General features: G+C 46.0%; 1 protein-coding gene across 1 annotated transcript in view; it reads left to right on the top strand.

The window, feature by feature from the left end:
- Positions 1-9,676, top strand: part of LOC149339218 (uncharacterized) — a 119,584-nt gene extending 109,908 nt beyond the window's left edge. The window contains exon 2 of the mRNA XM_089550896.1: positions 9,504-9,676. Coding sequence (XP_089407022.1) covers positions 9,504-9,676 — 173 coding nt within the window. The remainder of the gene's footprint in view (positions 1-9,503) is intronic.
- Positions 9,677-21,372: the final 11,696 nt, after the last annotated feature.

The following is a 21,372-nucleotide window of genomic DNA, read 5'->3' as shown; positions in this document are numbered from 1 at the left end:
TTTTTGTGTTTGTTTTTCTGATGACGTCCGGAGTTCCTCGCCTCGGGCGTCTTTCCGGCGTAGACAAATATTTGTCGAAGACAGCGAACGGTGAGGGCACCTCCGGACTCCAAATTAAAAGTAGTTCATAGCTCCAAGTAAAAGAAAACTTCGGACACGAGGCAAAACACTGCAGATCAAAGGTCCCCGGACGTGCCAGGAGCGCAAGGAAGATTATTCTCGAGGCAAGCAAGCACTCTTTCAGCAGTGTACGATGTGGATGATTCTTAGCGTTGAAAGGGTTTCTTTGTCTTGTGTGAATTTCGTGAACAATATTTACGAAGAGAATTTCTTTAATGCACGTAGGTACGCTATGCGGAGCAGTATAAACTTTATATGAGTTGTGGCAAAAACAAACTTCGCTACTTTATTTCTGAAACATTGCTGAAGCTCACAGCCAGAAGCTTGTTGGAATATGTAGCGGTTCTTCATGCTTTACTGCAATAGGATGAACGATTACTTATATTAGGTACCAGCTTTGACACTACCTCCCGCGCACTTTGTTTTTTATATATGTTATGCGCATATTAAAGGAAACACGTTGTGTGCATGTGCGAGCGCGCTATTCCCTCAATCTGCGCTTCAGTAGACAGGCTCTCATTGCTGAGCGTTGAAATTAAATTAAAACTAGCTATCTGACATTTCTCCCCGTGGGTTTCAATAGAAATTAATAAGGCCTGGCCAGTCATTGTAAAGTTTTTCGCTCGTGATGTTATGCTGTCTTGCGTACAATGGAGAGGTAATCAATATGCTTTTTTATAGAGCCGTTGCAAAACAAATAATGAGGAGAGGCTGGATTAAATGGTGCAAGCTTCAAGGCACAGAATCTTCAGCGCCAACAATACCGGCTGTAGAACCATGCCTGACAGCTGCGTAGTTTGATCCAATCTTTTCAGTGGTCATGATTATATACATAAACTATAGCACAGGACTCTTCCTTCAATATTTCTTTCTATATTTTTCTGCTTAAAATTAAGAGCAGTAAACCAAATGCTCTCGTTTTAGTAGATATTTACCCAAAATAATTCGTCAGCACAATTTGTATTTTTTTCTTATCTTCGAGCTCTCGTCAATCCCTGCAGTATACGGCATGTGTTGTATCAGAAAGCTGTTTTTTTTTGCGTCGCTAACGAATGAAGAATATATGTATTGTACTTTTTCTTCTGATGGCAATATTATTAGCGTATTAGAGCATCAGCAGGCGGCCTTGAAGAGGAACTGCATCAGCAACTGACTTGACATCCCGCTAATCGAGAAACAAAAACTGCTTTCCTTCTGAACGGAGCTCTGCGTTTTTTTGTCGAAGTCACTTAGTGGTCGCGACCTAAAATTGTGAAAGTTGTCATGTCGTCTCCTAAACAGAGTTTTAGTTGTTTACCTTGTCCGTTTTTTGTGTATTTATGTACGTTGTTTAAACAATCTTGGCCAATGAAGGTCATCAATGAGTCGAGCGCAGAGTTGATTCCAAGTCGGTTTCAACCAAAAACCAATTAACGAATTATTTCATAGTTCTCCTCTTAAAACAAATTGCCACCTTTTTGTTTGTCGCATAATTTCAGCACATAAACTGTTCTTTTGCATATTCCGTAACTCTAGAGCCTCTTCTCGATATCTTTGATTCACCATATTACAGAAGCAAAGTGGGCCCTACGATAACTCAAACAGTGTTCTCTCTTTTTGATTACTGCAAACCCGCCACGTAGGCTCAGGGTGTCTGGCACTCGGTTGCGGAGTTCAATTTCGCGGATCGAATACTATCATTGGCAGGCGCATTTTGACGGTGGCGAAATTGAAAACTTTTAAAGCGATGTCAGAGCAGTTCAAGGAACCGAAGGTGGATTAAACTAATCTTGAATCCTCCACTCCGTTGTTCCCCGTAAGCACCATTCAGCTGCGATACGTTAAACATCAGGTGCAAACCAGCGCTGCCTTCCCGTAGCAACTGTAATCGCCGACAACGCTTTAAAATTCGCAAACAAAGTGTACTAAGACGATAAGGAGCGACATATGCGGTTGGCGGTCACCGAAAAAAAAGAAATGATATGTTCTCACGGAGCAGTCAAGTATGATTACTTCTTATGCAATATAGAACACAGTCCTCTCATACTTAGCATCATGGACGGTTGCGTGACCACGCACCTCATGTTGAGTGTCGGCGACGCAGTCAACAAATCTTCCTCACAGTCAACTGTCACAAGAGCCATGGACAATTGTCCATCACCTCACCCCCGGGTCAGACACACTGTAAAGCGAACTGGGCTACATCAGGTCCTGACAAACAACTTATAGGCGGCATATCTTTAAATAACTTACATTTTACTATTAATGGTAGAGAGAGGGTGCGGTAGATGGTCCTTGGCGATCACAAAATGAACAAGGGAGGGGAAAACCTCAGGTTGCTAGAGCCAACGTTTCGACAAGGGGACTTGTCTTCGTCTGGGCAAAGCGTTCATCATCGGCAGGGATTAAATAGGGCCTTCGCTCCGAGGAGGAAGGCCCCGGGGGTGGGGAAGGAAAGTGGTGTGGGAGGGGATGCGTGTCAGGAAGGGGAGGGAGGTGAATCATGATTCGTTAGGCTGCAATAGTGGAACAACTTATATCCGGGGGGGTGTGTAATGAACAAAAGGCTTTGAAGGGGCTGCGACGGGGGGGGGGGGACATACTTAATTTTACTATTAAGTATGTCAAGCAAACTCGAAGGCAGAGTACTAAAATCGAATAGGCATTTAACACTTTATATAAGGCTGTACTCATCTGCCATTGAGTAGCTCGAATGCCTGCGTGTAAGAAACATACTCCTACTCGAATGATTTGGAAAGACGGCCTTTCACCTCAATTTTCGCCCAATTCCTGTGAAGGCGCCTATAAACCGCGGTCACTTAATGATATCGTGAAAATTTATATATGAAAACGTATTGCGCAAATGTTTACATCTGAGTGAAAGTGCACTACTGTTGGCTTTCTGTAACAAGCTAAATAAGGAACCCTAAAACAGCACTCCGGAGAGCTACAGCAGATACCCGCAGACGTAAAATTTGCTTGAAATGAGAGAAGTAATGAATGTCATGCTATAAAGCAGCCTTAAAAAGTCAAACAGTCGGTGAAAGTTGAACCAAAAAGACATCAATTTTTAGTTTTTGACATTTCATATTATATGAATCCACACTGCCCCCAACTCAATCGCAGTGCTAAACTCGTAATATATGTCTGGAATAGACGAGAGTTTCACTGGCTGTCTGGGTTTGCAGATACGAGCGCACATGTTACTCTGCGTTCTGCACTAATATCTGACGTCGATCTAGTTTTGTGAACATTTCCTTGGCAGGTTTTTCGTCTTCAGCTTTTTGTGCATGTGGTTTTCAGGCTTACTGTCGTAATTAGCTTGAGGACTCGCAACCTCTCTACGGCTTTATTCCAGTTGCATTAGCACTACCGCAAAGATACTTGGGAGTGTTTTCGGTGCAGCTGCCGTGCTTCCGTGGGACATGGCCACATAGTCGCTCGTAATTCTCGCCCTACATGAATTCTTTTAGTACGAAAAAACAGCTATTCCAACAACAAAACCATAGCTTGCGGCATTGTATTGCTTCTTTTACCTTCTACTTATGTTTACGAGCACTGCTAAGAAAATCACGACGAGAAACAGGAGTACAATAATACTAGGACCACAGACTATGGGCGACGTCGGTTTGTCACACATATGAACCATGCCCCGAAACCTAACAATAACTAGAGCTAGCCGTAAAGCTTCTTTTTTTCAGCGCACTTCTGTCAGCCGCCGAGCTCCCTAAACGGTTCAGGAACAAAATCGCATCTTCCGCATTGAGCATGATAAACGTGGAAAACGTTCCAAGAAGCAAGTAGCAGGCGGAAAAACAGCTGGCGGCGGCACAAAGGGTAGCACTCCACCCCAATTCCCCTGACTCCCTTCTGACATGTATGCTGTTCTTTCTCAATCCGTAGGGTCGAGTAGGGAGCTATAAAAAAATCAATATCCTAATTTTAACTCATATCCCTATAACATGGACAGTTTCAATTACCATTCAGTGGAGGGCCTTCGCGATTCTCAATCACTATCGAACTCGAAGGAGTTTCATCGCTGCTACACGGCAAATCTCAATGGCTATTGAAATGGCTCTCGTGTTTTAGGACCAGCTTGAGTGGCGCCACAATCGCTACTTTTGATTTCGCGCAAATACTAATTTTTTATAAATGTCAACTAAATTTTTCAATTCATTTTTTTTGGAGTGTTGGGATGTTTTTAGTTGTTAAAAGCCTGTTTCGTTTTGCTTGAAAGACACTGCCTTTTGTGCGTTTTTGCGTCTGTTTTATAACGCTCTGGCAACACTGATACAGATGGTTATGCCCTCTTCTGCGATGGAGAGTATAAAATTAATGCGCTTTAGTTTAATGCGCGGAGCACGAAAGAACCGCGACTAAGCGGCCCCGTAAGTGACTTACGGGGTTAGCCACGGGATGACCAGCATCGTGAGGCTGTTCACGACGTGCCCAACCAAAGCCGATGGATATACCGCAAAAGACCTACTTACAGTAAACTGCAAAAAACGCTACCAACTGCCTTTCTGCATCACTGCATCTTGTGATATCGAGTCTCTACAGAAGATAAAAATTCAGGGTGCCTTAAGCGCAGTGTTGCTGCTTGTGTCACTGATATGTGGTTATGATGTTAGGTTTGGTTTATGGGGTTTAACGTCCCAAAGCGACTAAGGCTATGAGAGACGCCGTAGTGGAGGGCTCCGGATGATGTTAAGCTTCGCCTCCAAGAGTGGAACGCGACAGCGTCTTACAACGCTGCCAGGAAGTCCACAGACAGGATAGGATAGGAAAACTTTTAATGTCCAACATACAGAGGGTAGCCAGAGGGCTACCCGCCTAGACGACGGCCGAAAGGTCTTGTCTCTCGGCGGCGGCTTCGGCCAGTCGGACGAGTTGTAGCTGAGTCGCCGGGTCGGAGCTCAATATTAAGGTCTCCCATTAGTATTTCGTGTTTATACCTCCTCCCTTCCCGGGGGGCATGAGGACATTCACATAGTATGTGGTCCAAGGTGGCCCTAAGCTTGCAGTCTGCGCATTGATCTAATAATTGCCCTGAGTACAGAACACTCCAAAGGACCGGGTTTGGAAATTTGTAAGTTTGCAACCGGCGCCAGTTGCAGGCTTGGTATCTGGACAAGGATCTATCCGCTGGAGGAAGTCTAGCTCGTTGCAAACGATAGTGCTGAGTAATTTCTCTGTATGTCACCATGCGATCCCTGTCTGTAAAGGCAACCTCGCTGGGGTCCGCCCGGAAGGAAAAGCCTCGAGCGAACTCGTGGGCTGTCTCATTACCAGGCAAGGGTGCATGTGCTGGTGTCCAGACTAGTGTAATTTTCGGGTCTACTACATGACGGCTTAGAATTGTATTCGGTAGAGGGGAGACCCGGCCCCTGCTGATATTTAGTATGGAAACTTTGGAGACACTGATGATGTACCTCGCATTTGTGCCTACACAAGCCAGTGCTATGGCAGCTTCCTCTGCAGTCTCTGGGTTACCCGAGAGTATGAAGGCACTTATTTTGAGGAGTGGTTATTATTGACGACCGCGAGGGTCATCGTGTTTTTACCATACTCAGCGGCATCCACGTAGACCACGCCCTCGTCTTTGTAGGAGCGGAAGCATTTCTCTAACGCATCTGCCCGTTTGGCCCGGCGCACTGAGTGATCAATAGGATACATATTCCTGGGTAATGGGGGTAGAATTATATTGTCCTGAATTTCTCCGAGCATGCCAACTTTGGCGCTAGTTCTGTTACCTCAACTCAGATGGAGTTTTTCTAGGATGGCACTGCCGGTTGTGGTCACGGCTCAACGTTTGATTTGGGACGTTCTCACTGCTTCCGTAATTTCTTCCAGCGTATTATGCATGCCTAGCTCTAAGAGGCGGTGAGTGGATGAACGGATGAACAATCCTAGAGCTTGTTTAGTGCACCGCCTGATAATTCCATCTATTTTTTTTCTTTTCTCATACTTTAAGATCAAGTAATGGGGCAGCATACGAGATACGGCTAACTACGAATGCCTGTACTAGCCGCAGGAGATTCTGCTCTTTCATGCCGTGTCTCCTGTTGGCAATCCGCTGTATGAGTCCCATCGTATGTAGCGCGCAGTTCTCCATCTTAGTTATTGCATCACCGTTGTACCCGTTGCTTTGTATAATCATGCCTAGAATTCTAATTTTTTCAACATGAGGAATCTCCGCCACTTGCGTTTGTAATTTGATATTCGGATGGTTCTAGTTTGTCTTTGATGCAGAGGTCGATAAAAAAGAAGCTCAGACTTCTGCGGCGAGCATTGCAAGCCCCTACGGCTGACAAAGATTTCGACCTCATTTATGGCCTTCGGTAGCGTACGTTCGATGGGCGCGTCGTGTCCACGGGTCATCCACATGGTGATGCCCGCATACATGCAGAAGTTCAAACCATCTATCCCCTCCAGCCTCATCGGTAGCCGTACCATGGCCGCGTTGAAGAGAAGAGGGGAAAGTACCGAACCCTGCGGGTGCCTATGCTGCCCAAGTGTATGTCTTGAGACTGGCTTTCACCAAAGTGGATGCGCGCTATCCGTCCCGGAAGGAAATTGGCAATGTAGTTGTATGTGCGTTCCCCGACGTTTAAAAGAGCCAGGATTCCTAGTATCGCCTCGTGTTTTATATTATCGAAAGCTGTAGAGACGTCAAGTCCCACTATTGCTTTCGCATCGAGCGACTTAGTGTCTGATATGTCATGGTTGAGCTGTATCATGACATTTTGCGTGGAGAAATGCAATCTAAAACCTATCATTGAATGGGGGTATAAGTCGTTGTCTTCCATGAAATTGTTTATTCGCTTGTGGATCACATGTTCCATCAGTTTTCCGACGCAAGATATGAGGAATAAAGGCCTTAGGTTTTCTACATTGAACGGTTTCCCTGGCTTAGGTATGAAAATTACCTTAGCTGTTTTCCACTGTTTGGGAATTTCACCCTTCTCCCAGAATTCTTGCACGAAATTGGTCAGCGCTGTTATAGATTTGTAGTCTAGGTTTCTATGCATTTTGTTGGTTACATCATCTGGTCCGGGGGCTGATTTGGTTTTCAGCTTTAGTATTTCTGCCCGAACCTCGAATTCGTGAATAGTGGCGTCTAGTTTGCTGTTGGATTTACCCTCATAACGCGGTAAGGGAGTTTAGGGGGCGGAGCTTATATATCGAAAACCGAAAATGCATCGAGGAGTTCCTGCTCCGAACCTTCATATTTATAACCTAATTCCTGTAAATTTTGTCGCTGTGTTAATTTACTACCTTCTGGATCGAGGAGGTGCCGAAAAAGGTTCTATGTTTTGGCGAGGCCGATAGTGCCCTCAGGCTGGTCACACATTGTTTCCCAGTTCTGATCGCAGAGTCTAAGTGCATATTCCTGAATCTCTTTGTTGAGGCGCGCTAGGCGTCTTCTGAGATTGCGATTCCACTTTTGCCTCTTTAATCGCTTTGCCATACTAGCTTTGTCCTCCCACATATGAAGAAGGCTGCTGTCTAGTACTTCGAGTTCCGCATTGTCGTCGAGCGTTTTAGTCGCATTTTTAGCTTCACTGCGGAGGTCCTCCGCCCATTGTTCTATGTTTGTGATTTGTGCCTTTTTCTCCCGTCCTGGTTACGAGCGTCGCCGAAAAGCGTCCCATTCGATAATATGCGGGGAGCACGTTTGACGCTTGGCAGGGCCCACGTCAGTTTCCGTGACAAGTATGTAATGGTCACTGCTTAGGTTCAGCAAGGAGTTAGACCAATTAGCTGTACCCGCATTCTTCACCAGGGTGAGGTCCGGGGACGTGTCAGCGCACACGCTGTTACCCATTCTTGTGGGGATGAGAGGATCCCTGAGCAGGGTGAAGCCCATTTTCTGTATGTCTAGCCATAGCTCTCTCCCCTTCGTACAGTGTAGCGGGTAGCCCCACGCAGGGTTGTGGAGCTTGAAGTCACCTAGAATAACCAGTGCGTGCTTGTTGCCGATAAGCATGACTTTTCTGAAAAACGAATCGAATTGAACTTTGATTTGACTTGAAATGCTATAAATATTCAGAATGAAAAGACTGCGTTCGGTCTTTTTGGCCGGAATAAGTTCGATGAAGACGTGCTCTATGTGACGGATGCCCGTGTCATGCTCAGTGGCAGTAATGTTCCTTCTAACGAATGTGGTTATATTAGGTTTGTCGCCTGCTGAGTTAAAAGTTTCATAACCAACTAATTTTGACGCGCCTCTGTTTTCTGGGGGGCGATAACCCCTGGGTGGACCTTGAGAGACGGAGGAGCTGCTGGAGGATCGGCGTTTTCGCCGATAACCCCGGCAGTTCCATTGCCACAGCGAGTAGTTGTTATTCTTTGTGTATATGGCCATGGTGAATTTTCTGATTGGTATTGTCCCCAATTTGCTGCCATGTATTGATGGCTAAGAGCTCCTTCCTGTGTCCTTGTGTTACGTCTGTGAGTCCCTGTATTGCGGAGAGAACCGACTGAATTTGGCTCTGCATGTTGGTTTCCAATGCCTGAAATTGCGCCTGCATTTTGGTATCCAGGGCTCGAATCTGGGTCTGAATGTTGGTCTCCAGTTTATGGCAGACTTCCTCTAGCCTAAGTTCGGGTTTCGCGCCCTCTAACAATTTTCTCTTGATGGGCGGTAGTAGGGATATCTCCACTACCATCGTACTCTCCTGGTTATTATTGCTGCTTTTTATTGCGAAAGCAACACGACTCCCAAGAACGGCCTTTCTCGCAGCGGCGGCCATTTGGAACGTTTGACCTTTAGAATGACCCCTGACGTCATACCATGCCTAGTGAAGTCACAGCTTGACGTCATACCGGAAGCGAAAGAAGGCCTGCCAACTCGGCTCGTCGGGTAACCGCGGCCGCTTGGCACGGCGCGCCACGCTCCTCCCGCTAGAGGCGCTAGTGACGTTATGCCGTGACGTCATACCAGTAGCGAGAGACGGGCTACCAACTCGGCTCGTCGGGTTACGACGGCCGCTGGGCACGGCGCTGCGCGCTCTTCAAACTAGAGGCGCTGCATATGCAGTATAAAACACCTGCTTTCGCAACCTACCAGGCTTAACCAAAGCTAAGCCGCCGCCATTCTTTTTCGGCTTCCTGTCGTTTCTTATCTATCTGGATCTCAAGCTGCAGCTGCTTCCTAAGTTCCGCATTTTCATTTGGAAGGGCCGTAACCACCTTGGTTAATTTTTCCTCCATGCGTTTAAGTTGTAAGATGTCCTCAGACTCCCCGGATGGACGAATATGACAGACCTTATCTACAAAGCTCGCACTCTTGTGGCCATCCGGCACGTTGGTCTTTTCCATGGGCGGCGTTGACCCTTACCCATGAGATTGAGAGCGGCCCTCGATTTTGGGCTGGGAGCCGGTGTTCCATTTGTTGCCAGCGTTGTCCCGCCCCCTGGAAGCGCAGCGCTTCCGAGAGCTGGAGTGGCCCCTGGAGCTGGAGCGGCCCCTGGATCTGGAACGACCGCGGGAACTGGAAGGGCCCTTGCAGCTGAGGCGGTCCCGGGAACCCGATCGACCTCGGGAGTTGGAGCGTCCCGTAGACTGTGCGTGACCGTCAGAGCCTGCCCCCGACTGCAGGCGCGTGAAGGAGTCCTGCCGCATGTGAAATCTCCCCTGTCGCGAGGTTCTTGCTCTGCTCTGTCGTCCAGATGCGTTGTTCTCGCTGTCTGTTTTTACCTTGCTCTCACTGTCTTGCGTGCGTTCTTCCCACTGTCGCTTCTTTATTATGTGCGGGATCCTGTACAGTTCTCGGCACTTCTTGTCTCTGAGTATGTGCCCTTTCCCACATAGAGCACACTTTGGGTCATAAGTTTGTTCCTGAGGGGGCTTGCTCATACCACATCCACGACGCTTAATGTTGTCTGGGTTCGGGCATACGTCGGTTCGATGTCCGAGTGGGCCACATATCACACAGACCTCATATTTCTTATAGAGATGGCAGCGTAGCGGCATGCCTCCATAATAATTACAGTGCGGCATTGTCTCATCTTCAAAGAGTAACAACACGGTGCGAGACTCACGGCCAAGTCACCTGGCTCCCATCACCTTCGGGTTACGCGAGGACTTCAACATATCTTGAATGAATTCCACGATGTGCGAGACCGGAATTCCATGTATAACTCCTTTCCAACAGCCGTCCGGAGTAGCCAGGTAGACGAATGCTTCAAACGCGGTCCTTTGGCGTTGGAATGGAGCCAATTTTCAGGTACCTTTGCATCCTCTCCGGGCTGTCAGTGCGTATGAGGATCGAGTTTGGTTGTGGTTGACGAGTACGGTATCTTCCTTAAATACGGCGGTTTAAAACCTGCCGCCACCTTTACGGAGTCCGCCACTGTTGCGCCAGTGCCTTCCATGATCAGTTTTGGACCCCCTTTCGGTCTGAGCACTATTTTATGGAGCTCAGGGGAGAGGCGTGTCTACTGCCTGTCAGCAGATTGCCTCGCCAGCTTCCTTCCCTCTCTCTTTATTGCCATTCTTTGCGCTGAAGCTTTGTCTTGCCTCCCATCTCGGCTCGGGTTGCCAGCTTGCTCTCCCTCCCTTGTCTGCGAGAGGTCCTTGATTTTGGAATTATTAACCTTAAACCAACCTACTTGAGAGTGGAGCTCTTCAGGCTGGATACTCTCTCTTTCCACAGACACTTCCATGCGAGCCATGGCGCAGCTGTGAACGCGTTACCCCGCGACCAGCCAGTCTGCCCGTCCGCTCGGCGGGAGGCTCGGGGAGCCGCTCCTGTGGCGTGAGTCCAAAAGTCTCTAGAAATTGCAAAAGAGGGCTTCACTTGCCAAAAAAGTGGTGTGCCGGTGGTCACGAAGACTTCCAGCGTTGAAATGGCGCAGTAGTTTGCGAGCACAAATGACAAAACCGACGAAAACATCGAACATTTGCGGAGTGCACATAGGATGTGTCCACTCTCCTCGACGCCGGCACTCATTTTCGAGTCCACAGAACTTCATCGCCCATTCGCCTCTACGCCTTGCTCGATGGTAAATTGGTGTTTTGAGGAAAGGAAATGCATCTCTCTCGCATATCTCGGTGCACACCTGAACCCCGCCGTAAGGGAAGGGAGGATGACGGGAGTGAGCGAAGATGCCGTGTTAGCCAGACGCACCTTTGTTCATTCCAAAGCATCGAGCTGGCATGGCGGAGTGGGTAGCATGCTCGACTCGCACTCCTGAGACCCTGGTTCGGCTCCCAAACTCGACCAATTTCCGACTCGGTTTTATTTATTTATGCGGTCTGACTAGAAAGGTTAATGAGGCTAATTGGCCTTTACCATTGTTTTAATGCCATCCATCATGTCCTGTCACTCACCTGTCAAGTGATGGAACTCTCTAGAATGTTCGACACAATGTTTATGAAACGTGTAACTATTAATGATGGTTAACGATAGTTGAACATGGCTTGCACATTTCGTAATACTAGTTAATGTATGGTTAGTGACAGTTCACGTGACCTTAACTAGTACACTGATGAATTAGCGTTAGTTAAGGTACAGGCGCAGTGCACAGTCCCACCCATCCCTTCTAAACTGTTACTAATTACCAATTAGTCATTTAGTCATTAAATACAATGATATAATCATGAAATTCTTTTATATCATGTTCCGTTGTCTTTCGATTGCACCCTATTAAGTATCGAATGGATATGTATTGGCAAATGACCAAATAAGGCATGCATTTGAAACGCGGACATATTTGCTAACTTGTCTTGGTCACGACAGTATGAGGTATTAAAGGCTTTTGCTTTAAAAACACCTGAGTGTAATCTTCCTCCACTTAGTACTGCCTCGGCGAGACAATCATAACCTCGCTGCAGTCCTAGAAATGAAACGTAGTAAGCCTGACCTTGCTCAATGGCGTTGCCCGTGAGCTTCGCCCACCGGACAAAGGGGCGCCAGAATGAATAGACCCGAAATGCGGAATCAGGTTACCCTCGCGAAGACAAATGTAGACAGGTAGATTGACGGCGAAAGTTTAGATGAGAGTGTGCACTAGAGATAAATGTAGTAGAAGATAGGTGGCGCTGGTACGTGCATTAAAGAATCGGCGAGTAGTCCACCTTGCTTTCTTAACCCGTTTCCTCATATCCGCAGAGCTCCCATCTATCTCGTTTTATTTATTTACCAGCTAGTTATCCTCTTCCCAAAACGTGACTTTCGCGAAATCGAAGTTGAACGTGCTGCTTAAGTCAATAAACCACTTCCTCTCTTCTCATGACTGGGAGTGCCCTGGTTAACTCTTCGCGATTTCTGAAAAAAAAAAGAAAACGTCCTTTTCTGCCTTTTTTTTCTTTTCTTGATGCTGAGCAGCATTCTTCGAACTTCTATTCATTCTTCGTTTTTTTTTTGCTTGCTAAAGGATACTCGGTACAGAAAATCATTGACAACAATTAATTTCTGCACACTTTAGGGACCGTATTACGGCCTGTACAAGTAATTTGCGCGGAGTAAGCTTTAACCGGTATTAAAATTCGTTTGATATGTATCGAGGCGTACCTTTCCATTAGACGTCACCGATTCCAAAGCAAATACTTCCACAGCCCAAACGGGGCGTTCAGTCTCGACTGCGGCGCCAAAGCAGAATTTCCTTTCAGCGAGAGAGATTAAAAAACGAAATAAAGCCGTGAGCATACAGAAGAATATAAAAGAAGAAGCGAAAACAGAAACAAAACCTCTAGTTAACTTTCAAAATCACTAATTAGAAACAGATACAAAGCGGCCGGTATTTCCACACCAATTACTCCTGCTACCTTCTTTCATGCGGACATCCACACGCTGCATAATTGAAGGCAAGCGGGCTTCTCGCCATTAATTTGCGCCTGCTCTGAAGACGAGCATAGACGCTCAGAGAGATGCTTGTTGTGGTCTCCCGCAGAACAAAACTCATGAAATCATTGAGGCCGCAAAGGAAGTTCTCCTTTCGTGCCTTCTTAAACCGGCATGGTGCGAACTAATTTGCATATCGAGGAAGGCAAAGAAGAGAAGCTGGAGAGGAGTTGATAAAAAGGGGCATGGGATTTGAACTTCTGAGCTCCACGCAAGCTAAAGAATACAGATTAAACAGTTAAGTGCGGAGATTGTTGGGAAGGAAAACTGGAGGTCATAGGAGCACTGAAACTTGGCGTTTCTTGTTTTTTTTTTTACGCCGGCAACTGCTGGGGTACCCCTGAAGCCCTGCGTGGCATCCGTACGGCATTCGATGACGTCCCCACAAAAAGCTTCACCGAAAGGGCACTGCTGGCTCTAAGAACACGCTGAGACGCTCTGGAATTCGCAAGAACATGGTGGAAGACCCATTACTACCACTAGAATGATATATTACAAGGGCTGTCCGCTTGTGCCAGACTCACGCAAGGAGTTTCACCTAAGAATTTACAAAATTCTTAATATAGCTGAGAGTTGAGGCATTTGACGAATTACAAGTATTTGTTAATTTGAGCATTCATTACAGAGTATAACTGCGTATCGAGCAACGAAAATCCATGCTGTAGCCGCTACGGTGGCTAAGTGGTTGTGGCGCTTGGCTGCTGACCCGAAAGATGGGGGTTTGATCCCGGCCGCGGGGGTCGAATTTCGATGGAGGCGAAGTTCCAGAGGCCCGTGTGCTGTGCGATGTCAGTGCACTTTAAAGAACCCCAGGTGGTCGAAATTGCTTGAGCCGTTCACTAAGATTTCTCTCATAGCCTCAGTCTCTTTCGTACGTTAAACCCGCATAAGGAAAGACCAAAAAAATCTAGGCTGTCTTTTTGCGTTCGCGTTTCCGGCCTAAAGATGAGCAACAATGGCTCCCATTTTTTTTCTGTCGTGCTGCTAACATAGTGGCTTCCCTGGTAAGAATAGTTGGCAGTCAATAATTTACTACACGAAAGGGTGGTTCATTTTGGTAACGTGACCGCAGTGGTGTCCTAGTGGTCTGAGCATCCGTCTCTCACTCGGGAGGTCCGCGGTTTGATCCCGAGTGCCTCAGGGTACACTATGAGAACGCAGTAAAAACGGAGTAAAGTTATCCTCTAGCGCACACCCTTTAAAAATGTTAGCGCGCTAGAGGAGAGCTTGCTCCCTTACTCCTATTTAGGCTCATTCGTGTTTTGTGAGTACCCACCGGTGGTGCAATGGGTACAACCTCTCCCCTGGTGTGGTGCTCGATTTGTTTACGGTCAAATCTGCCATGCCGTTCTTTGGCCACAGATGCCCTTCTGCCATAAAAATTCATCATCATCATCATCCCCGTTCTGATAAAGCGGAAACATAACTTAAAGACACTAAGATACACCGTGAATGAGCGATGCCTTCAGAGCTCCTTTCATCAAGCAATGCGCGGAGAGCAAGCTTGAACGCGCTAAGCCAAGAATAAGAAACGACGAAAAAGGAAGGACACATAAAAAATGTACTGTAAAAACACAAGCGCTTGTATCGCTTCTTTCTTTCCGCTATTGGTCTCGTTTGCTATTTCTTCGAAATTTTATAAACAAGCCCAGCTGGTGGCTCCTATCTACTTTCTAAATGTGTTTATGGGTACGAAAATTGTTCGGCACTGTTCTTTTCCGCCTAATATGAAGCTACCTGGCACATTACGAGGAGAATTTCAGCTGCGAACATAACTGTGCAGCAACAATTTCGTCCGCTAAGGAAGTAGGACTTAACAGCGTTCATCTGCAGTTTTAACAATGCATGAGCTTGGTATGCTGTTTACATGACTTGAGCACCCATATACCGAATATTGCTCGCCCTCCAAGGAATCTTTCTAGGAGACTAATTGCATATGAAGAGAGGAGCGTTCAGGTGTCGCCGCAAACTACGCACTAAAGAGATATTAGATAACACCCAAAGAACGCAGCTAAGCTTGCCATAATAAAAAGTCTACAATTATTCTTACTGGTTAGGTGATGTAGCGCGATACCATAAAGAAAACAATGTAGAGAGTAGAGTGACGACCTGTAGAGATATGATGTTTGCTGGCTTGAGTTCAGGTGTTTTTAGGGGCAGTATTTGGAACCTTTCTTCTTTCCTTTCCTTAATTTTGTCTCTTTGCCATCGGTCAGCCGTGCTTTGAAGGCAGAGCCTGCGAAAGGCCTTGCTAGATGTCTATTGGCTCTTGGCACCATAGGCAAACCATAGGCACCATAGGCATAGGCATTTAAATGCTGCTACTTAGTAACACTTCGGCTTGCATTAAGTATTTCTTTTCAGTTATAATAGTGCATATTATTGATAGCGCTTGCGTAGAAAAATAACACCAGACGAAACCGGCATAGTAAAGGTTAATAAAAGCTAAGTTATCGGTATATGTTTTCCGGCGCAAAGCAGAAACCCTCAGCAAGAAAAAATTCAAGGGACTAAGCGTGATGCAGCCGCGGAGATTTCTTGCAGAGTACGGGTTCGTAAAGACTGAGCAGCGAGCGAAAAACACCGCTCATGGCTAGTGTGAAGTTCTCTCTTTACGGCAGAAGTGGAGAGGTTTTATGTAAGCGCGCAGTGAGAAAACACCATGCGGACGGCTCTTGGTGTAGGTTGGGCGTCAACTCATCTGCCCATTTTAGTACTGGCCTTTATTAAGCTCTGCGATACAGGGAAGAGCGGGAAAAAAGAAAGAGAGAACTACGGGGAAAAATGCAAATATCTGAATACATTCAGCATTAGGCGGATTTTTGTTTTTTCTTATATGTTAATTTTGTTCTTGAGAAAGACAAGTGAAAGGTCGGAGCTCACGGTGAAAGCACTAACTTGGAAAAGACAATTGCTTTCTCCTGTCTGTCACGATCTTCTCACGCGCGCCAATGACAACAGAGAGAAGCGCATGCGTGTTTCATTAAAAGCAAGGCTTGGGGAGCAGCCGCAAACCCCGTGGAGATAAGATATGGGCAAGAGAAGAAACGAGAAAATACAAAGGGATTGATAATGTCGTGTGTGTGAAGGGAAGGCTGTGGGAAGTTTGTCATTCAGCGGGACGAAAAGACAGAAAGGGGAAGAAACGCAAACAAAGTGTGGATTACGAAGGACTACCGGCCCTGAGAGCTCACAATGAATTGCCGCGGGCGCTCAAACAAACGCGGGTCCTCGGAGTGGGAACACATCATTTCTCAATCGTTCAATCAGCCCGTAGGGGGTGCGGTGCGGGGATCCGGAAGCAGACAATGAAGCAAAGCAAAAGCTCTTGCGCTCATCCCGTACTATGTGGAGGGGGGGGGGGGGGATAAGAAAAGAAAATGTTATAGAAAAATAGATGCACATCAGCACAAGAACGTTTTGACGGTAGTCGCGCACAGAGTTCAGTAAGGCAGAGCAAACGCTCGGATTAGGAAGACGGCGCCTTAGATGACAACCGCAGTGGCGGCCGGTAAAGAGGAGCAGAACAAAAAATCTTCCCCTTTCTGCTACTTCTCATTTCTCTTTCTACTTCATTTTATAAAAGGCGAATTGGAATTTCTGTAAGGTGCCGCTCGAGTGACCCTAGCCTGGTTTCAGTACTGGGGACGCACAGACTTGAACTCATTTTCATGCATGATAGCCGCTTCAGAGCAGTCACCCTGCTCTCCATGCGCAGAGCTCCGATTTAAAACGGAGCGAGACTCTAAATCGCCGCCAAGCCTAATAATGCAGAGCCAGTCCTACTTTGGCCCTCAGGTACCGCATGCAAATCGTCAGAACACATTATTTCGTGACTTGCCGATAAATGAGTTTGTGTTGACATGGAATCTTCCGTGCTGCTAACTTTTTCGTCCTTCTCTCTTCTTTGCAAAGTAAGAACCACGCAGCGTGACCTGTTTGAGATCCGACTGCTGAGAATAAATAGAACGAGCGAGTTTATGCATGGACTGCGAACAAATAAACGAACGACCTGAAGGGATTTCGACAGAAGCGTAGCGATCGGTTTCGCACATCGAGCAGGTCCCTCTATTTCAAAGAACAACTAATCGCTTTCAGTGGGGGAGTTTCGAAAGAATGGGGGAAAGAATAGACGCTGCGGGCATTTGGGATGGCAGGCCGATAAAGCCCCTTGTGTTTGCTCAATGCGCAGAGCACTCCGCGATCAACCTTACATATACATTTCGAGGTATTTTCGTTAAACTGTCGGATATCTGGCGCAGTCGAAAGGCTCGTGCGCTAAACTCCTTGGATGGCCAATGAACACAGGTTTGTGCCAGGACTATTTTGGCTAAAATGGTTACACTGCTTGCAGTAATCGCTTGATATTACTTTTATAGCACTACTGTCGGGACGCAGTGTCTGGAGGTAGTTGCAAATTTGCTGTAATTTGTTGGTCAGCAAAATATATTTAAGAAACTGGATGCTTTCAGTACTGAATACAGACAGGCAGTGGACGACCTACCAGCCTACCAAGCGAAGACGGAAGTGCTGGTGCTGCTGAAGACATCATGCGTGACGAAAAATTAAAGTACTTGTATTGTAAATCGACTGCTGCAACCATCAGTGATGACGTACTACGAGACAAAGGGCTGGCAGCTCTACCGCCTATGTTTTCTAGCGCAGAAAAAAAAAAAAACACAAAGTAACTGTAGCTAACATCTTTCTAGCGTGTGCTTATTTTTACCTTCTTCTTTCTCTTGAAAAGCCTAAAGGCGAAGAGTGTATCGCTGCCGCCCCTTCATATTCACATTCATTCACACTCACTTTATTCCACATTTCTCCTGGTACAGAAAAAATGTGAGGGCAAGCACTAAAAGCTCCTAGTTAAGCAGCTTGACTAAGGCCCTTGCGCCCTTTGATGGCAGCGTACAGCGGTTTCAAATCACACAAAAAATTACACACAATGTTTAGATTAGTTTCTGCAGAAGTTCTTGCATTACATCACAAAATACGATCAAATACTTTATGCGCGTACACCACAAAACATTATACCTAGTCAACACACACACACACACGTATATATATATAAAACTCTATTCACTATACACAAAAATTTTTACAACATGTACATACTTCACAAATGAAATCTGAAACATAGACAAATGAAATGTTTCTTTAATTACAATATGGAATGCCAATCCTTAATCTATTGCTTCATACTGTTAGATTCCTAAAATATTTAACGAGTGCGGGAAAAGTCAGCGAGCATAACACCCACCGTAACTTTTCAGGAGCTGTATTAATTCGCCTTCACGAACCCAAGTCGACGGAGCGATGATGGTATCAGTGTCAGACGAAACTTTTCTCAGCGGGTAATGCACTGCGGGAGTCGTGTCCCATGAATGCATATTCAGAGAACCCTATTCCTTGGCTCTCTACAGGCTAGGGTCGTGTTAGAAGCGACGTGTAGGAACGCGTGGAAAATATTATATAGAGAGAAACAAGAAAGGGAAGAACGCTTAATCCACGAGGGGCCACTCCTCTTTTCTCCCCATCATCCGGCCGACATGCGTAGAGGAACCGGGCTGGTGGCCGCCGGCGAAAGTTAAAACTGCATTTTTTAATACTGCGGCGGATTGCCCGCCACGAAAACTAAAAAAAAAGACACAAACCAAAAGCGAATTGAAAAGCGAGAGGGGTGGTCACTTGTGAGTTTCGCGTCGAGGTTCCGATCACGGCAATGCGCAAATTTGCTTGGCAGGCCTAAATTTTGTAACGTCGTTGAAACACTGCTTTGAAGATGTGTCAACCATAATTCCCTATGGCCATGCATGCACTGAGCATAAAAGTGAGCATCCCGAAATGGTTCTTACTGCATAGTAAGCATATGGGTAAAAAATAAAGGGGCATTTTCGTACTTTCCGCAATGAATTGCGCGGGCAATACGAGAGTAAAAGCGCTTTTCCTATCACGAAGGCCGAAATTAAGGCCGCGGATTATGTTACGCCTGAGTAATCCACGCAAAAATGCAATTTGAGGAATCCAAGGTCGCTTTCTTGTTAAAAATCCGGTGCACAGGTGGACAGCGAAAGATGGTGCAGGGTCTCACAACCTGTAGCATGCTCATTTCCTCTTAAATACTTTTGTCTTTGATTCTTTTATTCTGTAGTGCACACATTATTTACTATTTCTTAGAGGTTCCACCACTAAATGTATATCTGTTTGCTTTCATCACGCACTGAATGCATCGCTTACTCTCTCTTATAGGTAACAACTCTTTATATTAGCTTTTTTATGTTTGTGATTTCTAAACTGGAAGCCAAACCACTGCTTTAAACAAAGGATGTCTCAGATTAGTCAGGCTGCAATTAAACACGATTTTGACCAGGTAACAAATCCACAATTTTTTAAGCATTTGAAAGCAAGAAATTCAATGCAATTGAATTATGAAATTGTTTCCTTCTTTTAGCACCAATGAAAGTTTTGCGCCACAGTTCACATGGGCAATTCGTTTTCGCCTCCCAATGCAAAATGGTAAAAAGTCGGCTGGTCGATGTGGCGAGCAAACAAACCTATGGTTAAGAGAGGCTTAAGCTCTGAGCTGTTCTTCACTAATCTTTCGCGCTTCGCTTGGCGGCCGCTGTAGTAGGACGAGCTCTGTTTTCAAGCCTGCCCTGAGGCGGAGGAGATGGAGAGCTGCCACCACCATGCAGGTGGTGCTCAGATTATTTTTTGGGCCTTATCTCCTTGTTCTCTTCATTGCTTCGTACTTCGGACGTCCAATTCAGGTCTGCCATAAGCGGCACAAAAGATGGCTCAGTGGTTTTCAAACCAGACTAAGAAAGAAAATAAAAGGTGAAAATGTGTACACATAAAGAAATGAATCCAATATCCGCTTCTTGTAAAGCCTTCCAAACTCTTAATTACAAAGTGAACAAAGCAGGGAAAACCTTAGAGTGCTTGCCAACGTTTCGACAAGAGGACTTGTTTTTGTCTGGGCGAAGACAAACCATACCTCTGCACTGTTATTCCGCGAAATCTAGGTTTACGTTAGATCTGTATTTTTGTCCTATGAAGCCCGTTGAAATAACCTGATGACGTTTTACTGCCGAAGAAAATACTTTCAAGGCTAAATAAAACTACAGGCTTACTTGCTACGACATCGTTTTTGTTGTTTCTGTAGTTTAATATACGAAGTCGCCGTAAGCATCTCTAGCAAGGCAAAAAATAAAGCGTTTAAATTGGCCCCGCACATCGGCTTGATATCTGTCCCGCTGCAGTCAGCATTCGTTGCTATTCTGCTGCCTTAGACAGAACTTGCAGGAGGTGACATTAGTCCATTTATTCACATCATGCTGGGCTCACACCGTGGCAGTACCTTGCCGCAGTGACATATATCAGAATACCCCCCCCCCACCACCACAACATCTATACCATACCGCACTACCGGACTATACTCTACCGTGTTGTACCACACCGCACCATGTGATGCCATACGAATGCCGCACCATACTATACCATACCATACCATACCATACCATACCATACCATACCATACCATACCATACCATATCATACCATACCATACCATACCATACCATACCATACCATACCATGCTATGTCATGCCATGCCATACCATACTGTAGCGTGCTGTACTATGCCTTTTCATGACAAGCCATGCGATACCGTGCCATACCGCGCACAACGTCGTACCATGCCACATCATACCATGTCGATTTCATGGTGAGAGTCGCAAAACAGAAGCCAGCAAGTAAGCGTTCAATAAACAAATACTGGCATTGCGTCTTGCACCTTTCGCCCGAACAAGGTCGTACGCTGGCCTGCGCTTAGGCTGCAGTTTTATTTGTAGGTGCTCTCAGCCTGATCTATAATGTGATTTCGTGGACTTATATTGCATATTTTTTGAGTAACACGTGAAGTTTGAAGGTCATAAGCAGAGCGAAATAACACGAAAAAAACGGTATTATAAAAATTTACACTTTGAAAATATAGCCGCCGTAACGTTCGGAGATGCTCCTCATAACGTGGGTTTGATAGTAGCCGTTGGCGAAATGGCATTTACGAATTCACCTTCAGGTTTGTCCTTCGACCCACTCAGAAAACGACGAAACCCCTTTTTTTTCACAACCCCGTTCATTGAACACCTCGGGGTTTTCTGCTTCTGCCATATATACGGTTTTTCAAATTTGCTTTTCTTCCCACCTGAACTGTGCACGCTCTCATATAGAAAAGTCATTGATGTCACCAGTCACACTATCCATTCCCAGCTTGTGTCAGCGGTTTTTTGCGTCGTTTTTTTTTATCCCCACTGCAAAAAGCGGGAGCGTTAGAAGGTTAGTAGAAAGAAAGTTGGAATGCAACGCAAACGCGAGCGCGCATCCAAATGAAGACTGACCGTCCCCCAGGGTCGTTTATTTT

This window comes from Amblyomma mixtum, chromosome 6 (genome assembly GCF_055824585.1).
Source record: "Amblyomma mixtum isolate Tamu chromosome 6, ASM5582458v1, whole genome shotgun sequence".
NCBI classification, from domain to species: domain Eukaryota; kingdom Metazoa; phylum Arthropoda; class Arachnida; order Ixodida; family Ixodidae; genus Amblyomma; species Amblyomma mixtum.
This window is presented reverse-complemented; position numbering and strand designations above follow the sequence as displayed.